The following is a 16,337-nucleotide window of genomic DNA, read 5'->3' as shown; positions in this document are numbered from 1 at the left end:
TTTTGTATCACTGTTCTTAACATTACTTAGTTTAACTCACAAGACGCAAGAAGTCGTGATCACAATGCTCAAGCTTTTGTTGAAAGGATTAGCATTTTATTAGACTTCCTTTTTTTTCTACAAAACTGTTCCTGCACAAATAAGTAGTGGCAGAATTTGAAGCCACAAAGCAAGAAAGCTGAAGGGGAAAATCGTTATCTCCCCTCCTCGGTTGGGTGTGCCATGGGGCTTGGTGCATCACCAAACCATCAAACTGGCAGAGAAAGCATCTGCTTTTGACATCACCAAAACACCTTCTCCACATCCTCACCATTTGCTGAATAGGAACAGATTTTCATTGTTAAAGCATTGGACCATTATGGTGCCAGTAGATACCATGGAAAGTCCTGCAATTTTATTCAGTCATTTTATATTTACTTACTCCCCTTTAAAAAAAAAACATCATAGGGCTGAGGATGTAGCTCAGGGTAGGGTGTTTGCCCAGCATGCTCAAGACCCCAGGTTCAACGCTCAGTACCCAAAAGTGAATCAATGTATATAACAGGTCAGATCATTTTAATTGTTTTTAAGACTGCAGACCAGCTGTAGATTCATTAATAAGTCTGAGTTCACATGGAAGATAGTGTTAGGAAAAAAATGTCGAGGGCCCTGGCCTACGAGTCATCAATGCAGTTTTTGGATGTGCTGGGCACAGGGGAAATGCAAGCATTTCTACAAGGCAGCAGATGGAGAACTTCCCAGGAACAAAATAGTTATTTGTTGGCAGTCTGAGAGTATGGAGTGGACAAACTCTGCTTTGGGAGTTGAAAGAATCTGAACCTCCTGACCTTCAGATCCTGGAAAAGGGATTCCCAGATATTCCCCAGCTAGACGCCCAGCTTGTGGGCCAAAGAGGATCTAATGACCAGCCCCAAGGTCTCAACTTTATTTTCTGGCTTTTCAACCCAAGGGAAGGGAATGCTGACCCTGGAATCACATCAGGCACTGGACAAGCTGACCAGATTGCCATTTTTAGACTCTGAACCAGCCTCTCAGTACTCTCAGCAATATGGTAGAAAGCGGACTGCCTGGCTGCAAATTCTGGCTCTAGTGCTTTCTAAGCACGAGACATTGCTGTTTGCTCAAACCTCTCTTTGACTTTTAACATTTGCCCTTCAAGGAGCTGGAGACAGGACTCGGTGGATAAAGGGCACATTCTGGATTTGCAGAAGACCTGAGTTTGGCTCGCCGTTGCCTGGGATTCTATCTTTAAGGGATCCGATGCCCTCTTCTGGCCTCTGTGGGGACATGCACCCACACGGGCACACACACACACACACGTACATGCACACACACGTGCATACACACACACACACACTGTGAAATGGTGATAACAATACTGTTGGGAGGTTGTGGGATGAGTACTCAGACCGGTCCACCTGCAACAGGTAAATCACTGTATATAAATACTTCTGCCAACACATTTAGCCATTTCTTCCTCCTTCTTTAGCTCCTTCCCCTTTCTTCTGCTCCCCCTCATCCTCCTCCTCTTCCTCCATTTGGCAAATAGTTCTTCCATCTGTAATGTTGCCCCAGTTGTGTTTTGCTTCCGGAATGTTGCTGAGGGACTTCTGTTGTCCATGACTGTTGGGTTTCTGCTTTCTGATTTTTTTTTTTTTTTTTTTGCAATAACTCAGTGATTTGTAATGTTTTTTTCTTATTCTGAGAAATGATCTCATTCATTTGCTTTCCAGATATGGAAATAGTGTCTCTGAGAGAGAAAGCAACTCACCCAAGACCACACAAAGATGCTAAACCGGTAACAGAACCAAGACCTACTAACTCTCAACATGAGGCTTCTGTAATTCAATACACAGTCCAAGGTCATTGCTCTGGGGTACTGATACGATCAAAGTACCTTCCAAACTCTATTCACCCATGGGAAGATGTGACTATTCTGTATTCCAAGTGTCCACCAAGTAGTCACCAAGAAACATCTCTCCTTTCCAGCAAAATGTCAAGGTCTGCATGGAAAGGACCCTGGCCCGTTGGTTTGTAATAGTAGTTTTGTGCTCAGCACAAAGCTTCAAACTATTTTTCTTCTTCTTTTTTTTTTTTTTTTTTTTTTTTTTTTTTTAGTTTTTCGAGACAGGGTTTCTCTGTGTAGCCTTGGCTGCCCTGGACTCACTTTGTAGACCAGGCTGGCCTTGAACTCACAGCGATCTACCTACCTCTGTCTCCCGAGTGCTGGGATTAAAGGCGTGCGCCATCACACCTGGCTCTTTTTTTTTTTTTTAATAATTTTTATTTCATGTGCCTTGGCGTGAGAGTGTCAGATCCCCTGGAACTGGAGCTACAAACAGTTGTAGACTGCCATGTGGGTGCTGGGGATTGAACCCGGGTCCTCTGGAAGAGCAGGCAGTGCTCTTAACCACTGAGCCATCTCTGCAGCCCCGAAGCTTCAAACTCTTGAGCATCGCCTGTGACCCCCTAGCACTGTTAGGAGTGAATGCAAAATGAGTAGCTTTCCCACAGGAAGACAGGGAAAAGAATTAGCCTCAATTAAGAACAATATATACGCTGGATGGGTGTGTGAGTGTGGCACTCACACCTTTAATCCCAGCACTCAAGAGGCAGAGGCAGGTGGATCTCTGAGTTAGAGGCCAGCCTGGTCTACAGGGAGAGTTTCAGGACAGCCAGTGCTACACAGAGAAACCCTGTCCCAAACAAAACAAACAATCCTCCTCCCAAAAGAAACAATGCATACAAGTCATTTATCCTGGGACTTTTCACTTCCGTTATCCTATTTAATCTGAAGACATCCCTTCTTGCCTTGTCAATTTCTGCATTTAAAATATGGAAATTGAGGTTTAGGGCCATTAGGTGACTCACTCTGAGGGTTTCTTTATCTGTAAAGAGTTTTGTAGTTTGTAATTTCACTGAACCGCACGCTCCTGAGCTAGATCATAATATCATAAACAGAGTGAGGGGCAAGGCCAGGAAGGAAGAATTCCAATCCTTTTCAAGGGCTAAAAAAAAAAAAAAAAAAATTTTTTTTTTTTTTTTATTTTGCCTCATCAGAGACCTGAGAAATCAGTCACAAAAGAATTCTAAAAATTGATCCAGGCGTGGTGGCACACGCCTTTAATCCCAGCACTCGGGAGGCAGAGGCAGGCGGATCACTGTAAGTTCGAGGCCAGCCTGGTCTACAAAGTGAGTCCAGGATGGCCAAGGCTACACAGAGAAACCCTGTCTCGAAAAACCAAAAAAAAAAAAAAAATCTAAAAATTGGAGCTGGAGAGTTAGCTCAGAATTTAAGAACACTGCCTGTTCTTCCAAAGGACTTGTGCTCAATTCCCAGCACCCACATGGCAGCTTACAACTGTCTATAACTCTAGTTCCAGGGAATCTGACACCATCACACCATCACATACACATATACAAGCAGGCAGAACACCAATGTACATAAATAAAAATGAATCTGTTATTTTACGCCAGGTGGTGGTGGTGCATGCCTTTAATCCCAGCACTCGGGAGGCAGGGGTAGGCGGATCGCTGTGAGTTCGAGGCCAGTCTGGTCTACAAAGTGAATCCAGGACAGCCAAGGATACCCAGAGAAACCCTGTCTCAAAAAAAGAAAAAGAAGAAGAAAAAAAAATTTGTTATTTTAAAAAAAGATTGTAAAAATATGAATCTTGGTTTTATTCATTCTGTGAATGTTGGAAAAGCTTTGTTTTTTAATCAAAATAAGAAACTTAACCATTTCTGTTCTGTTCATAGAGACACAATTACCAAATCCAGGTAGTCTTATCCCACCCTCCCTGAAAATATTTCATATACATTAGAGTTCCGAATAGGAGAAAAAAGCTAAGGGGCTTATTGCATGGAAAAAGATGTTTTAGGCTAAGCCGACTTTCATAATAAAGAAAGACTCACGCTTAGTACCCATGCTAAACTTGGTAGCCCTCCAACGTCCCCATCATCACTCCTGGAGCCTGTGCTGCCTTATTTGGAGAGAGTCCTTAAAGGTGTCATTAAGGATCTTGAGAGGAAAGATTTTTCAGTATTTTCAAGGTGGGTCCTAAACATAGCAAAAAGTTTGTTGTTGTTTTTCTTTTTTTAGAGTTATTTATTTATTATTTACACAGTATTCTGCCTGCATGTGTTCTTGAATGCCAGAAGAGGGCACCAGATCTCATTATAGATGGTTATGAGCCACCATGTGGTTGCTGGGAATTGAACTCAGGACCTTTAGGAAGAACAGTCAATCCTCTTAACCTCTGAGCCATTTCTCCAGCCCAGCACCTCCCCACTCGCCCCCCCTTTTTTTTTCCTGAAACAAGATTTCTCTGTGTAGCCCTGGCTGTCCTGGACTTACTTTGTAGACCAGGCTGGCTTTGAACTCATAGAGATCGCCTGCCTCTGCCTCCCAAGTGCTGGGATTACCAGGCAACAAAAAAGTTTTTATGAAAGAGAAGCAGAGGGAGATGTGATACATCTCTAAGAGGACAGAAGACAGAAAGAGGAATGCGAAGATGGAAGCATAGACAGGAATGACACAGTTAGAAGATGGGGGTGGGGGTGGAGGATTCTAACCATCAGGAGAATCGGGAGAGGCAAGAAGCAGCGTGTGGCTGGTTTTACGTCATTTTTACACAAGCTGTAGTCACCAGATAGGAAGGAACCTTGATTGAGAAAAATGTTTCTGTAGGCACGCCTATAGGATAGTTTCTTCACTAGTGACTGATGGGGGGTGGAGGGGAGGGCCCAGCCCGTTGTGAATGGCATCGTTCCTGAGGTGGTGGCCCTGAGTCCTATAAGAAACCAGATTGAGCAAGCCATAAGGAGAAAGCCACTCAGCCCCCCCCCTGCCCCCCCCCCCCGCCTCCCTGTCCATGGCTTCTGCATCAGCTGGCAGTTTGAGTTCCCGCCTTGGCTCCCCTCAGTGCACTGTGACTAGGAGATACATAAGCCAAATGAGACCTTTCGATCCCGCGATGCTTTTAATCATGGTGTTCTGTCACAGGAGTAGAAACCCTAATTAAGATAAGCAGGCTTTCCTTCCTCATAAGCATTAGAAGAGTAATGGTAACTTTTCCAAAAGGCTATTTTGGACTCAATGAAACTAACTTCAGGTGTCTGAACTCTGGAAGTGGGAGCATAAATTTCTCTTGTGTTGAGCTTCCAAGTTCATGATAATTTGCTACAGTAGCTTGGGAAAACTCACACACCCCTGTGTTGTTACCCAGGTCTCAGTCTCCTGTGGTTTCCTTTCTAACTGACCCCTCTAAGAAGTGGTTTTGTTTTGTTTTGAGGTTTCTGAGACAAGGTTTCTCTGTGTAGCCTTGGCTGTCCTGGACTCACTTTGTAGACCAGGCTGGCCTCGAACTCACAGAGATGAACCTGCCTCTGCATCACAGCGCCTGGCTCCCTCTAAGAAGTGTTTAAAAAAATACTATTCTAGGGGCTGGAGGAATGGCTCAGTGGTTAAGAGCACTGGCTGTTCTTGCAGAGGTTCTGAGTTCAATTCCCAGCACCCACATGGTGGCTCACAACCATCTGTAATGGGATTTGATGCAGTCTTTTGGTGTGCAGGTGTACACGCATGCAGACGAAGTCCTAGAGTATATAAGTAAATAGATATATCTTTATAAAAATTACTATTCTAGTTACTTGGTGTTCACTCTGCCAGTATTGTAGGCATTTTTTATGGTTCACTGACTCCTCCAATCCTATTAAGTAGGTATTAATAGTCTTCCTAATTTACAAATGAGGAAAAAAAGGGGAGGTCACACCCCTAATAGTAATGCCCCAACTTAACACCCCACATTTACCCTTGACCCACCCACCTGTAATAATTTTTTTAAAAATCATATTTAGGACCCACCTCAGTGTTTCAGGGTTAGATACAGAGTTTAATTCATTTATCAACTGATGGCACTTTGGGACACTTACTGAGAGATATTTTCAGGAATGCTGGATTGGGACTGGAGAGATGGATCAGCCGTTAAAGAGCACTGGCTACCCTTCTAAATGACCTGGGTTCAATTCCCAGGTGGGCATGTGGGCGTGGAGGCTCACAATGTCTATAATTTTAGTCCCTTTTTCTGCTCCAAAGGGCATCAGGCATTTGGACACAACCCTCATGTACATAAATAAAATTACAAAATTATGCTGAACCCAAAACTTGCCCATAACTCCTTACCTCTGCTCATGTATGCAGCCCTAATAAACGTAGTGTACCGCAAACACAATCACAAAAGACGTGACAGTAGGAAAGGGCTTGCTGGGAGGAAGAAGAGGTTCAGCCAGATGGTGGGAGGTAATAGCGGAGGGGCAGTGACCAGCACACATTATATATGCATATGAAATTGTCAAAGAACAATCATTTTAAAATGATTGTTTATTATATTTTTATGTGCATTGGTGTTCTGCCTGCATTCATGTACGTCTGTGTGAGAGTGTCAGATTCCCTGGAACTGGAGCTACAGACAATTGTCAGCTGCCATGTGGGTGCCGGGAACCCAGCCCTGGCCCTCCGGAAGGGCAGCTAGTGCTCCCAACCATTGACCCATCTCTTCAGACCCTGAGAGCAATATTTTTAAAAAGAATGCTGGCCCAAATGAGGTGAAATTTGCCTGTCCTCTGCTCAATAAGTTTAGCAGCCCCATTTCCCTCTCACTTCTCCAGCAAAGAAGTGGTGGGCAATTCTAGAATTAAAGAAAAGTCAAAGTTAAAAGGATCTCAAAGAGGCTGGGTAGGGGCAGTGCATGCCTTTAGTCCCAGAGGTAGGTGCATTTCTAAGAGGTCAAGGCCAGCCTGGTCTACAGAGCTGAGCTCCAAGACAGCCAGGGTTGTTACAGAGAAACCCTGTCTCGAAAAACCAACCAACCAACCAACCAACCAACAAACAAAATGGGTCTCAATGATCAGTTTAGTCAAAGCTCCTTTTTTTTTTTTTTTTTAAATAAACATGGAAGCTGTCCAGAGAAGGGGAGGGGCTTCTGTAGGGTCGCAGAGATCGGTTGTGTGTGAATGGCAGAGTTGTAAGGAAGCCACATCTAACTTCAAACCCGGGGCTGTCTCTACAGCCCATCACACTCACCAAAGAAATAAGTGTTGTTGTGGTTGACGCACCGACAAAGTCTAGGACCTAGCAAGAAAGGAAGTGGAAAAATTGGCCCAGATGTTCTCAAAGGAGTAGTGCTGGGGAGGGGAGGCGGGGAGGTCTTCATTCTCACCGGAGATACTAAGGACTGCAGCCATTGAGATGGTCCAGGGTACTCGGACAGGAAAGAAAGCTCTGGGTTGACTTAAAGATTTCAAGGAGCCACGATTTCACGGCATCCTAAAGCGAAAGAACGTCATACATTTGTGAATTCCTAGAACAGAAGGGATTTCTGGAAATCCTGAGAGTAACAGCTTTCGGAAAATAATTACAGAGCTTCATTATACAATAGAGGAGTGGTTTGGGAAACCCTGCGTCTAATAATGGTCAAAGCGGAGGATTTTCATCTATCTTTACATAGACATCTGCTCAAATCTTGAGTCCCTGCTAGTCCCTTCCTAAAAAGGTATTTGGGAAAAACTAAACTAAACTGGACAGTGCCTGTAAAGTGCTCCCTGACGCTTTACCACACAGTGAGGGCTCAACAAACGGAATCTGGGATTGTGAAAACACCATTAACAGAAGGCACAACAGCCACTGTCTTTAAGACACGTTGAACTCCTCTCTGTAGACTAGATATCCCGAGATGCTCTTTTGCCTGGCTTCCACTGCCCATTGCACCCTGGTCCTTGTAGTCAGGAAGTGAGTGGCTTCTTGCCCAACACGCAGGCGTCGTAGTGCGTATCCCCGGAAGAACCAGCCGCGGCTCGGAGGATGAGCTGGTGGCGGTGGCTGCAGCTGCTGCGGCGGCACTGACAGGACACGAGCTCTATGCCTTTCCGGCTGCTCATCCCTCTCGGCCTCGTGTGCGTGCTGCTGCCCTTGCACCATGGTGCGCCAGGCCCCGACGGCACCGCGCCCGACCCCGCCCACTACAGGTGAAGGGGACCAGGCTCCCGCTCTCTATGGCTGGGGACTGGCAAGCGCCCACCGGGCCCCTTCCCTTCCTTCCCTCAGCCCCAGGACCCCCACCCTGACGTGCTCTGGTCCCGCTGCTGGGCCCTTGGCAGAAATCACTTGGTGGTTCCCACTCTCTGTCCTGTCCTGTGTCTGGTCCTTTTCTCCCGCCTGGTTTTGGGTTCTGGCCCCTGCCTTATATTCTCATCCCTCGAACCAGGGAGCGAGTCAAGGCCATGTTCTACCACGCCTACGACAGTTACCTGGAAAATGCCTTTCCCTACGACGAGCTGAGACCTCTCACCTGTGACGGGCACGACACCTGGGGCAGGTAGAACGAGCTTGAGGGCCAAGGGGGTTGGCCGGGGTCCTAGGTGGGCTGGTGGCTTCGTGATCTCACAGTTTGTGGAAAGTTTCCGGCCTGGGGCTGATTCAACCCTTTCCCCTCAATGCAAACCACCGCTGTCAGAATCTATACAGTTTTCACAGTACAAAAAAGTCTTGCTTTAACCTGCCAAGCTAGACCTCTGGACGCACCCTCAGCAGGAACAGACTTGGGGATGTTTCTGGAGTCACAAAAATAGTTTGAAAACAAAAAACAAACAAACAAACAAAAACTCCTAAGAGTCAGAAAACTTAACTCCACTGGGCACACAGGTCCAGGACAGGGTGTTACTCCCTCCAAACTTAAGATCCTTTGTAGTTGGTGTACCTTGTATAACCAAAAAGTATTTAATCTCTATTTTCACACCAATGTTTCATGTCACTCCTGTCTTGTATTATCACATCCTTTTTCATTTCCACTGGAATAAAACCCCAGCTGAGGAAAGAATCATTGCATCAGCCAAAACTGACATTAGGGCTAGACTCCCTAGTTGCTGTTTGCTTTTTTGTTTGATCTTGTTTGAGATAGGTGCCGCATAACACAGGCTGGCCCCAAGCTCACTGTGTAGCTGAGAGTGGCCTTGAAACTGGTGCTGGGATTTGCAGGTGCTCACATCACTCCCGACTTATCTCTGTTTTTACAAATATTTATAAATGATAGCATAATCTTGTAGACTACACAAGTAAGTACGAGCTTGTGCTAGTATTTATTTTTTAGTTGGAACAAAAAGGAAATACAGAAACAAATGGCGAATCGAAGCAGGGCAGAGTCATTCTTGCAAACTATCTCGTTCCTTAGAACTCCAGCACTACAACCTGTTCTGTATATCATTCTAGAATATTCTGTTTATACAACTCTGGGTGTGCATATGTGTGTTATGTATTGAGACAGAATCTTGCTATGTAGCCCAGACTGTATCAGCCTCACCACTGCTGGGGTTGCAGGCCACACCTGGCTACTGTGTTTCTTTGTTAAAAAAAAAAAAAGAAAAGATGAACTTATTAAAGATGTAATTTCCATGTAATTAAGTACCCCATTTTAAATGTCTAGTAGCCACTATTACAACTAACATGTAGAATATGTCTTTACTCTAAAAAGTTCCCAGCTACACCTTATCAGTTATCCCTCTGCTGCCCCTGGCCCTAACAGCTGCACACCAGCTTTCTGTCAGTATGGTTTTAGAAATTGTATTAATGGTATATATGTTTGCCTTGTGTGAATTTAGGTGTACCATATGTGTGCAGGAACCTGTAGAGGCTCCTTGCTAGAGTCCCTGAAACCCAAGTTGCCAGCAATTGTGAACCCCCATATTGCTGCTGGGGATCAAACTCATGTCCTCTGCAAGAGCAGTAAGCGTTCTAACCACTGAACCATCTGTACAGCCCCCAGCACAGCCTTTTATTTATATTTATTTGGGAATGCATGTGAAAACATGCTATGTGGTGGCTTACTTCATACATGGTGTTTTTCTTTTTTCTTTCTTTTTTTTTTAAAGTTTTTTTTTTCAAGACCATTTCTCTCTGTGTAGCCTTAGCTGTCCTGGACTTGCTTTGTAGACCAGGCTGGCTTCTAATTCACAGAGATCTGCCTGCCTCTGCCTCCCAGTGCCTCCCAGTGCTGGGATTACAGGCGAGTACCCCCAGGCTGCTGGTGTTTGTAATTTATTTGCATGTACACCTGTGCACACAAGAAGAGGGCATTATAACACATTATAGATGGCTGTGACCCATCATGTGGTTGCCGGGAATTGAACTCAGGACCTCTGGGTGAACAGACAGTGCTCTTAACCGCTGAGCCATCTCTCCAGCCCGGTGTTTGTCATGTAAAAGCACGATCTTCTCCTGGTGACCTTAATAATGTCATGAATTTGTACGTGTTTGTATCATAGTTTGTTCATCACTCTTCAACCTGTGAGCAACTGCTAATGTCTAGCTTTTTGATGTTATAAGCTAACGAAGCCTTGCACATTTTCCAACATGCAACAGTTTTGTGCTGCCTCTCTGTCGCAGGGAAGCATGCCAGAAAACATAAGTGAACTGTTAATTACAGCTGCCTCAAGGGACTCTGACTTTCCCTCCGGTTCCTCTATTGTGACTATAAAGTAGGATAGCTAGGTACGTCCCTATCCCCGGGCCTCACAGTTTGGGGAGAATCTGTTGGGGCAGTTGTAAATCTGGTGGCTGACGTTCTTACGAAGCGGCTGGGATTTTGTCTTTTCACAGTTTTTCTCTGACGCTAATCGATGCCCTGGACACCTTGCTGGTAAGTATCCCCACCTATTTCTTTTCCTGTCTTATCATTGCCTAGCCAGCATTGTTCCTCTTTTGATAGCTCGTCTGTGGATAAAAAGTAAGTTTCTCCCCTGAGCCTTTCATCTCATGATTCTGAGCCACCAGGCTCTGGTTAACCGAGCGCATAGGAGAGAATGCCAAGTTCCAGGAGAAAACCAACGTAGCAGCTCATTCATTGAGCAAATATTTACAGAGGACCTGTGACAGACGTGCACAGCTCTGTGAAAGATCCAGAGACTTTGGCATCATCCTTTTCAGAAGCTTATATTCTGGGAGTCATGTGCAGTGGCAACAAGATAGCAACAAAACCAGGGACTGTCATGTGCATGGCTTGTGCTGAGTCCTTTGCAGACTTTATTAGTCAGTTTTTGTCATTACTATGCTCCCACAAGAGCACAGCTTAAAAGAAGGAAAGATGTATTTTGGCTCACAGTATTGGAGGTTGCTTAGCCCCGTGTGCTTGGCAACAGTGTGGCGGGGATGGTTCTTCGCCTTATGGTGGACTGAAAACAGATGTCAGGAGACAGGAGGGGCCAGGGACAAGATACCCCCACTTCTCACCCCCCACCCCCCAGTGACTTACCTCCTCCAGTTAGGTCCACTTGGTAAGGTTTCCATACCTTCTCAAAATATACTACCTGCTGGGAGCTTAGACTTCCACACAGCCTATCACAATTTCTTTTTTGTTGTTGTTGTTGTTGTTTTGTTTTGTTTTGTTTTTTGTCTTGTTTTGTTTTTCGAGACAGGTTTCTCTGTGTGGCTCTAACTGTCCTGGACTCAAATTGTAGCCAGGCTAGCCTCAAACTCACTGAGATCCGCCTGCCTCTGCTGGGATTAAAGCCATGCACCACCTGCCCAGCACCACAATTTCTTCTTATTCAAATTACAACATGCGCACTATCCTATTTAATCCTTCCAGGACTCTCTTGGTTTTATTATTTCATTATTTTATTCCTTCCTATAGCTGAGAAATGTGATCCTTAGAAAGATAAAAACAGAACTGGGACTTAACCTGAATTTTATGTGACTCCAGTCCTTGGTTGTCTTCTGCTCTGCCTACCCCTACCTAGCCAGGTAGACCTCAAATGAGGCAATCCTCTTGCCTCAGCCTCCCAAGTGCTAAGATTATAAAGATTTACAAACCATGCCTGGTTACTTTTCATTTTTATACACCTATAATATTTATGTGACTGTGAGTACTACCTATGTATGGCTTGGCTTATACTTTTTTGTGTAATGTTAATTTGTATGTTTTTATCTGTTCATCATATGCTTATTGAGGACAAGCATAGTGCTAAACTTTGGAGTCAAAATAATGAGTTTAGCTAGAGAGATGGCTTAGTGGTTAAGAACTCTGTCTGCTCTTCCAGAGGACCCAGGTTCAATTCCCAGCACCTACATGGTAGTTTACAACTGTCTATACCTCTATCCAGTTCCAGAGGATCCAACACTTTCACACAGACATACATGCAGGCAAAATACCAATGCAAATAAAATAAAATAAAGATTTAAAAAAAAAAATAATGAGTTTAAACAGAAATGACCCCGGCTTGCCTGGGGTTTGAGATATTAGCACTGGAATCAAAAAATAGCCATAAAAGCTGGGCATGGTGGCCCACACCTGTAATCCCAGCACTTGGGGAGACAGAGGCAGGCTGATCTCTGAGTTCAACGCTAGCCAGGTCTATGGAGTGAGTTCCAGGACAGCCAGGGTTTTACAAACAACAAACAAACAATCAGAAAAACTGATCTGACTTAGGCTGAGGATGCAGGGAGAACTTGTCTGAGGCAGTGATGTAAAGTTGGTGTTGGAATTTGAACGAGAAGCTGGTGGTAACTGGGAAAGTGATGGAAGAAAGACGTGAGGCCAGTAGTGCAAAGGCTTTGTGGCAGGAGAGCGAAGCAAGTGCAACAAATGGGAGCGAGGCCAGTGTGGAGGGAGCTGGGAGAGAGGAGGGCACGAGTGACACGGGGGATCTGTAGGGTCTGGAGGCTGCAGGAGCTTCTTCACTACGTTATGAGCTTTTACTCGAGAGTACAGAGGAGCTCCTAGGCACAGTGACACACACCTGCAATCCCAGCACTCAGGAGGCTGAAGCATTCAGGTCTCTGTGAGTTCAAGGCCAGCCTGGTCTACAAAGCAGGTCCAGGACAGCCAAGGCTACACAGAGAAACCCTGTCTTGAAAAACAAACAAACAAACAAAAGGTCAGGAAGTAATGACATTTCTGCTTGCAGATCCCTGACTGCCACATAAAGAAAGTTGGTCAGGAAGTAATGACATTTCTGCTTGCAGATCCCTGACTGCCACATAAAGAAAGTTGGTCAGGAAGTAATGACATTTCTGCTTGGAGAGAAAGACATAGAGGCCCTAACAGTTGTGTGAGTAGAGAGCTTAGAGATCTTTAGAGGAAAAAAAGGTTGAAGAAAGAGTCAGAGGCCTCCTAGAGCAGGCGACAGTCCCCGCTGGTGGGTCGGATTTATACATGGAAGACATAGGAGGAAGTGACTTCTGGAGGAGGAAAGCGGACACTGGAGAAGAATGGGGCCAGTTTTGCTACAGATGAAGGTGGGTTAGAGGCAGGCGAACGGGGGGGGGGGGGGGGGGGGGGGGGGGTGGGCACACAGGGCAGGAAGTAGGCCAGGCTGGCTCCAGGCCCTGGAGAAGCTTGAGGGTGAGCGGTGAGATAGTCAGGAACTGTTTGGGTTGCAAATTGCAGAACTTACTGGATCAGATAACTAGAAAGTCCAGATCAAGGCAGGCCTCAGACCCGATCCAGACAGACAAATGACGTCCATAGGAGTCGCCTTCCACCTTTTATCTCTGCCTTTGTGGCTGCCGTGTTCTCAGAATCTCCGTAAAAGGTGGTCAGCCACTTGTCTTTTCTGCTACTCCGCAGCTTAAGAAACAGTATGTTCAAACAATCACCCTTCCCCGTTAATCCAGGGGGTCAGTCTTTATCGACCAGGCTTGGATCACACACGTGTCCCCAAACAGCCTCCCTTGGTGAAGGGACATGGTTGGTAGTGTGGCTGCTCCCGGTGAGATGCCTGCTCCACACCTGGGAACATGAGGTCACCCTCTTCTGCATTACAGGAGTGACTGTGGGTGGAAGAGAATTCAAGGGAAATTTGGAGTGATAGTAGCAGAAAATTAATCAGTATTACATATCAAACTAGGCATGGTGGCACACCACTGTAACCCCAGCGCTTGAGAGTTGGAGCCAGGAACACCAGCAGTCAAAAGGCCGTTTTTGCCTTACAGTGTGTTTGAGGCCTAGCTGGGCTGTATGAGGACATCTCAAACAAACAAAAAGCAAACACGTTTACTCTCTGTGTATATAGCTCTCCTCTCCCTCTCTCTCTTCCCTACACCCTCTCTCCCTACATATATGTATATCCACATACAACGTATATGTATATACACACATATATATGTAGAAACATATATCTAGCATTTGGCTGGTAATTTAAACATTTATTTTCCCAAGGAAAAGAAAGGAGGAGCCATGGCTTAGTTGATAGAACACTTGCCGTACGCCTGCAGCCATGGGCTCAGTCCCCGTCAGCTTCAAATGGACAAGAACCACAAAGCTGAATGAAAATGCAGATTCATCCTTTAAGCATACAATTTGGGGGCTAGAGAGATGGCCCAGAGATTTTTAAGAGCACTGTTGCTCTGGGAGAGGACCTGGGATCAGGTCCCAGTACCCATATGGTGGCTCACAACCATCTGTTAGCTCCAGTGTGAGGAGACTCAACCCCCTCTCCCCGGCATACACACACACTTCTGATCTCCGAGGGCACCAAGTGTGAATGTGGCACACTTATACGGAGGCAAAACACTCAAACCCACAAAATAATTAAATTTTTCAAAAAAGAAAAGAAAAGGAAGCCAAGAGTTCATTTTTTTTTCCTAGCAATGAGTCAGCTACTTAACTGACGTCATCAGACACCGGCTCTTCGTAGCTTCCTAGTCTCCCACCATAGGCTTTTATTCCCATGATTTGTACCCCACAGCTTCCAGCACTCCAGAAATCGCAGGGGCCAAGTAAAAGCCATGCTGGCTGAGTCTGTTGTTAGGGAAGATTTGTTCCCAAAGGTGTGTCTGGTGTACTTCACAAGGGTCGCAGTTACGGTGACAGTGCCCTCTCACAGCAGAGGCAGCTGAGAATGGCAGGTGGCATCAGGGCTCTTGGCCTCTGGGGCAGGAAGCTCTCGGATATAGATGTCTGGGCAGCAACTGGTATTGTTTTCCACAGGGTGGAAAGGAAAGGACAAGTGAGGTACAAACAATTGATGTCCACTGCTGATCTCCGCGTTGTTTATATGGGATCTATTTAATGGGTACCAGAAAGTTGCTCAGACCGTGTTTCTGCGTGGTTGCTGGCTCAGCGTAACTGAACTCAGGACAGAGAGGTTCTGACTGAAAAGCGATGGTCAGCCCAGCATCTGAACTGCTCCTATGCTCAGGGGAGCCATATGGTCAAGCTTCTCTTTCGTTTCAGATTTTGGGGAATACCTCTGAATTCCAAAGAGTGGTGGAGGTCCTCCAGGACAATGTGGACTTTGATATCGACGTGAATGCCTCTGTGTTCGAAACCAACATCCGAGGTGAGGGCGCCTCCGTTGGCCTGTAGGAGAGGGGTAGGCAGATGAGGTCTTGAGTCCAAACTAGTGACTGACAAGGCTGCTGTCTTCCTGGAGTAAATAACAGTTGTTAGCCAGTGGGGCTTTGTGGGATGATGGAAATGACATTTGATTTGGTTTATTTTCTTTTTTTCTCTTTTGTTTTTGAGACATAGTCATACATGTAACTCTGGCTGGCTAGAAACTGGCTGGGTTTAGCCAGAAACTAGACCAGGCTGACCTCAAACTCAAATATCTGCCCCCTTCTGCCTCCCTAATGCTGGGTTGAAAGGTGTATACTGCCACTCCCTGCTAGGTTTTTGTTTTTTGTTTTTGTTTTTGTTTTTAAGACATGGTCTCTTGCTTTTGCCAAGGCCGAATTACAGCTGACTATGTAGTACAAACTGGCTTCAAACTCAAAGCCATCCTTTTTCCTCAGCCTGCTGAGTGCTGAGATCACAGGCGGGAGCCACCACACCCAGATCCCATTTCCTTTTATTAAGGTTGAAGTTGTGCACGCTATTCTCTAAAATAGTTTTCTTAACAAATCGCTAAACAACTTACTAAAGTCGTGAACACTTTCTGTTCTCTTCCTGAATGGTGGACGCGATGCAGAGGCGAGCATCTTGACACATGGCGCTGTAGTTGCATAGTTCGTTCTTTACACTTAAGTTCAGGTGTGCTGCGTATTTAGCACCTCTGCATGCATGTGTGCTCATGGAAGTGTGCACGGATGTGTACAGCCAGAGGCCAGCTCCCAGACTTAGTCATCAGGAGCTGTTCACCTTGTTTTCCAGACAGGGTCTCTTCCTGGGACCTGGGCCTCGCTGACTGTGCTAGCCTGCAGGGCCACTGCGCCCCAGGGAGCCTCCTGCCTCTGCTTCCCCAGCACTGGGGTCACAGGCATGAACCTTCACACTCACTGTTTTTTTTTTTTTCAGATGGGTGCTAGGGATGGGATTGAGGTCTTCATGCTTACAGGGCAAGCC

The 16,337-nt window shown here is 45.7% G+C and overlaps 1 protein-coding gene across 2 annotated transcripts in view; it reads left to right on the top strand.

Moving 5' to 3' along the window:
- Window positions 1-7,823: 7,823 nt before the first annotated feature.
- Edem2 (ER degradation enhancing alpha-mannosidase like protein 2) overlaps window positions 7,824-16,337 on the top strand; it is a 29,513-nt gene continuing 20,999 nt past the window's right edge. Inside the window, exons 1-4 of one of the 2 annotated variants that reach the window (XM_051143599.1) lie at window positions 7,825-8,025; window positions 8,265-8,375; window positions 10,652-10,691; window positions 15,228-15,333. In XM_051143599.1, the coding sequence (XP_050999556.1) occupies window positions 7,919-8,025; window positions 8,265-8,375; window positions 10,652-10,691; window positions 15,228-15,333 (364 nt within the window). In that variant the 5' untranslated portion in view covers window positions 7,825-7,918. Of the gene's footprint in view, window positions 8,026-8,264; window positions 8,376-10,651; window positions 10,692-15,227; window positions 15,334-16,337 lie in introns of both variants that reach the window. The other variant, XM_051143600.1, reaches the window with a different exon arrangement.

The sequence above is a fragment of the Acomys russatus genome, chromosome 4, assembly GCF_903995435.1.
Source record: "Acomys russatus chromosome 4, mAcoRus1.1, whole genome shotgun sequence".
NCBI classification, from domain to species: Eukaryota; Metazoa; Chordata; class Mammalia; order Rodentia; family Muridae; genus Acomys; species Acomys russatus.
This window is presented reverse-complemented; position numbering and strand designations above follow the sequence as displayed.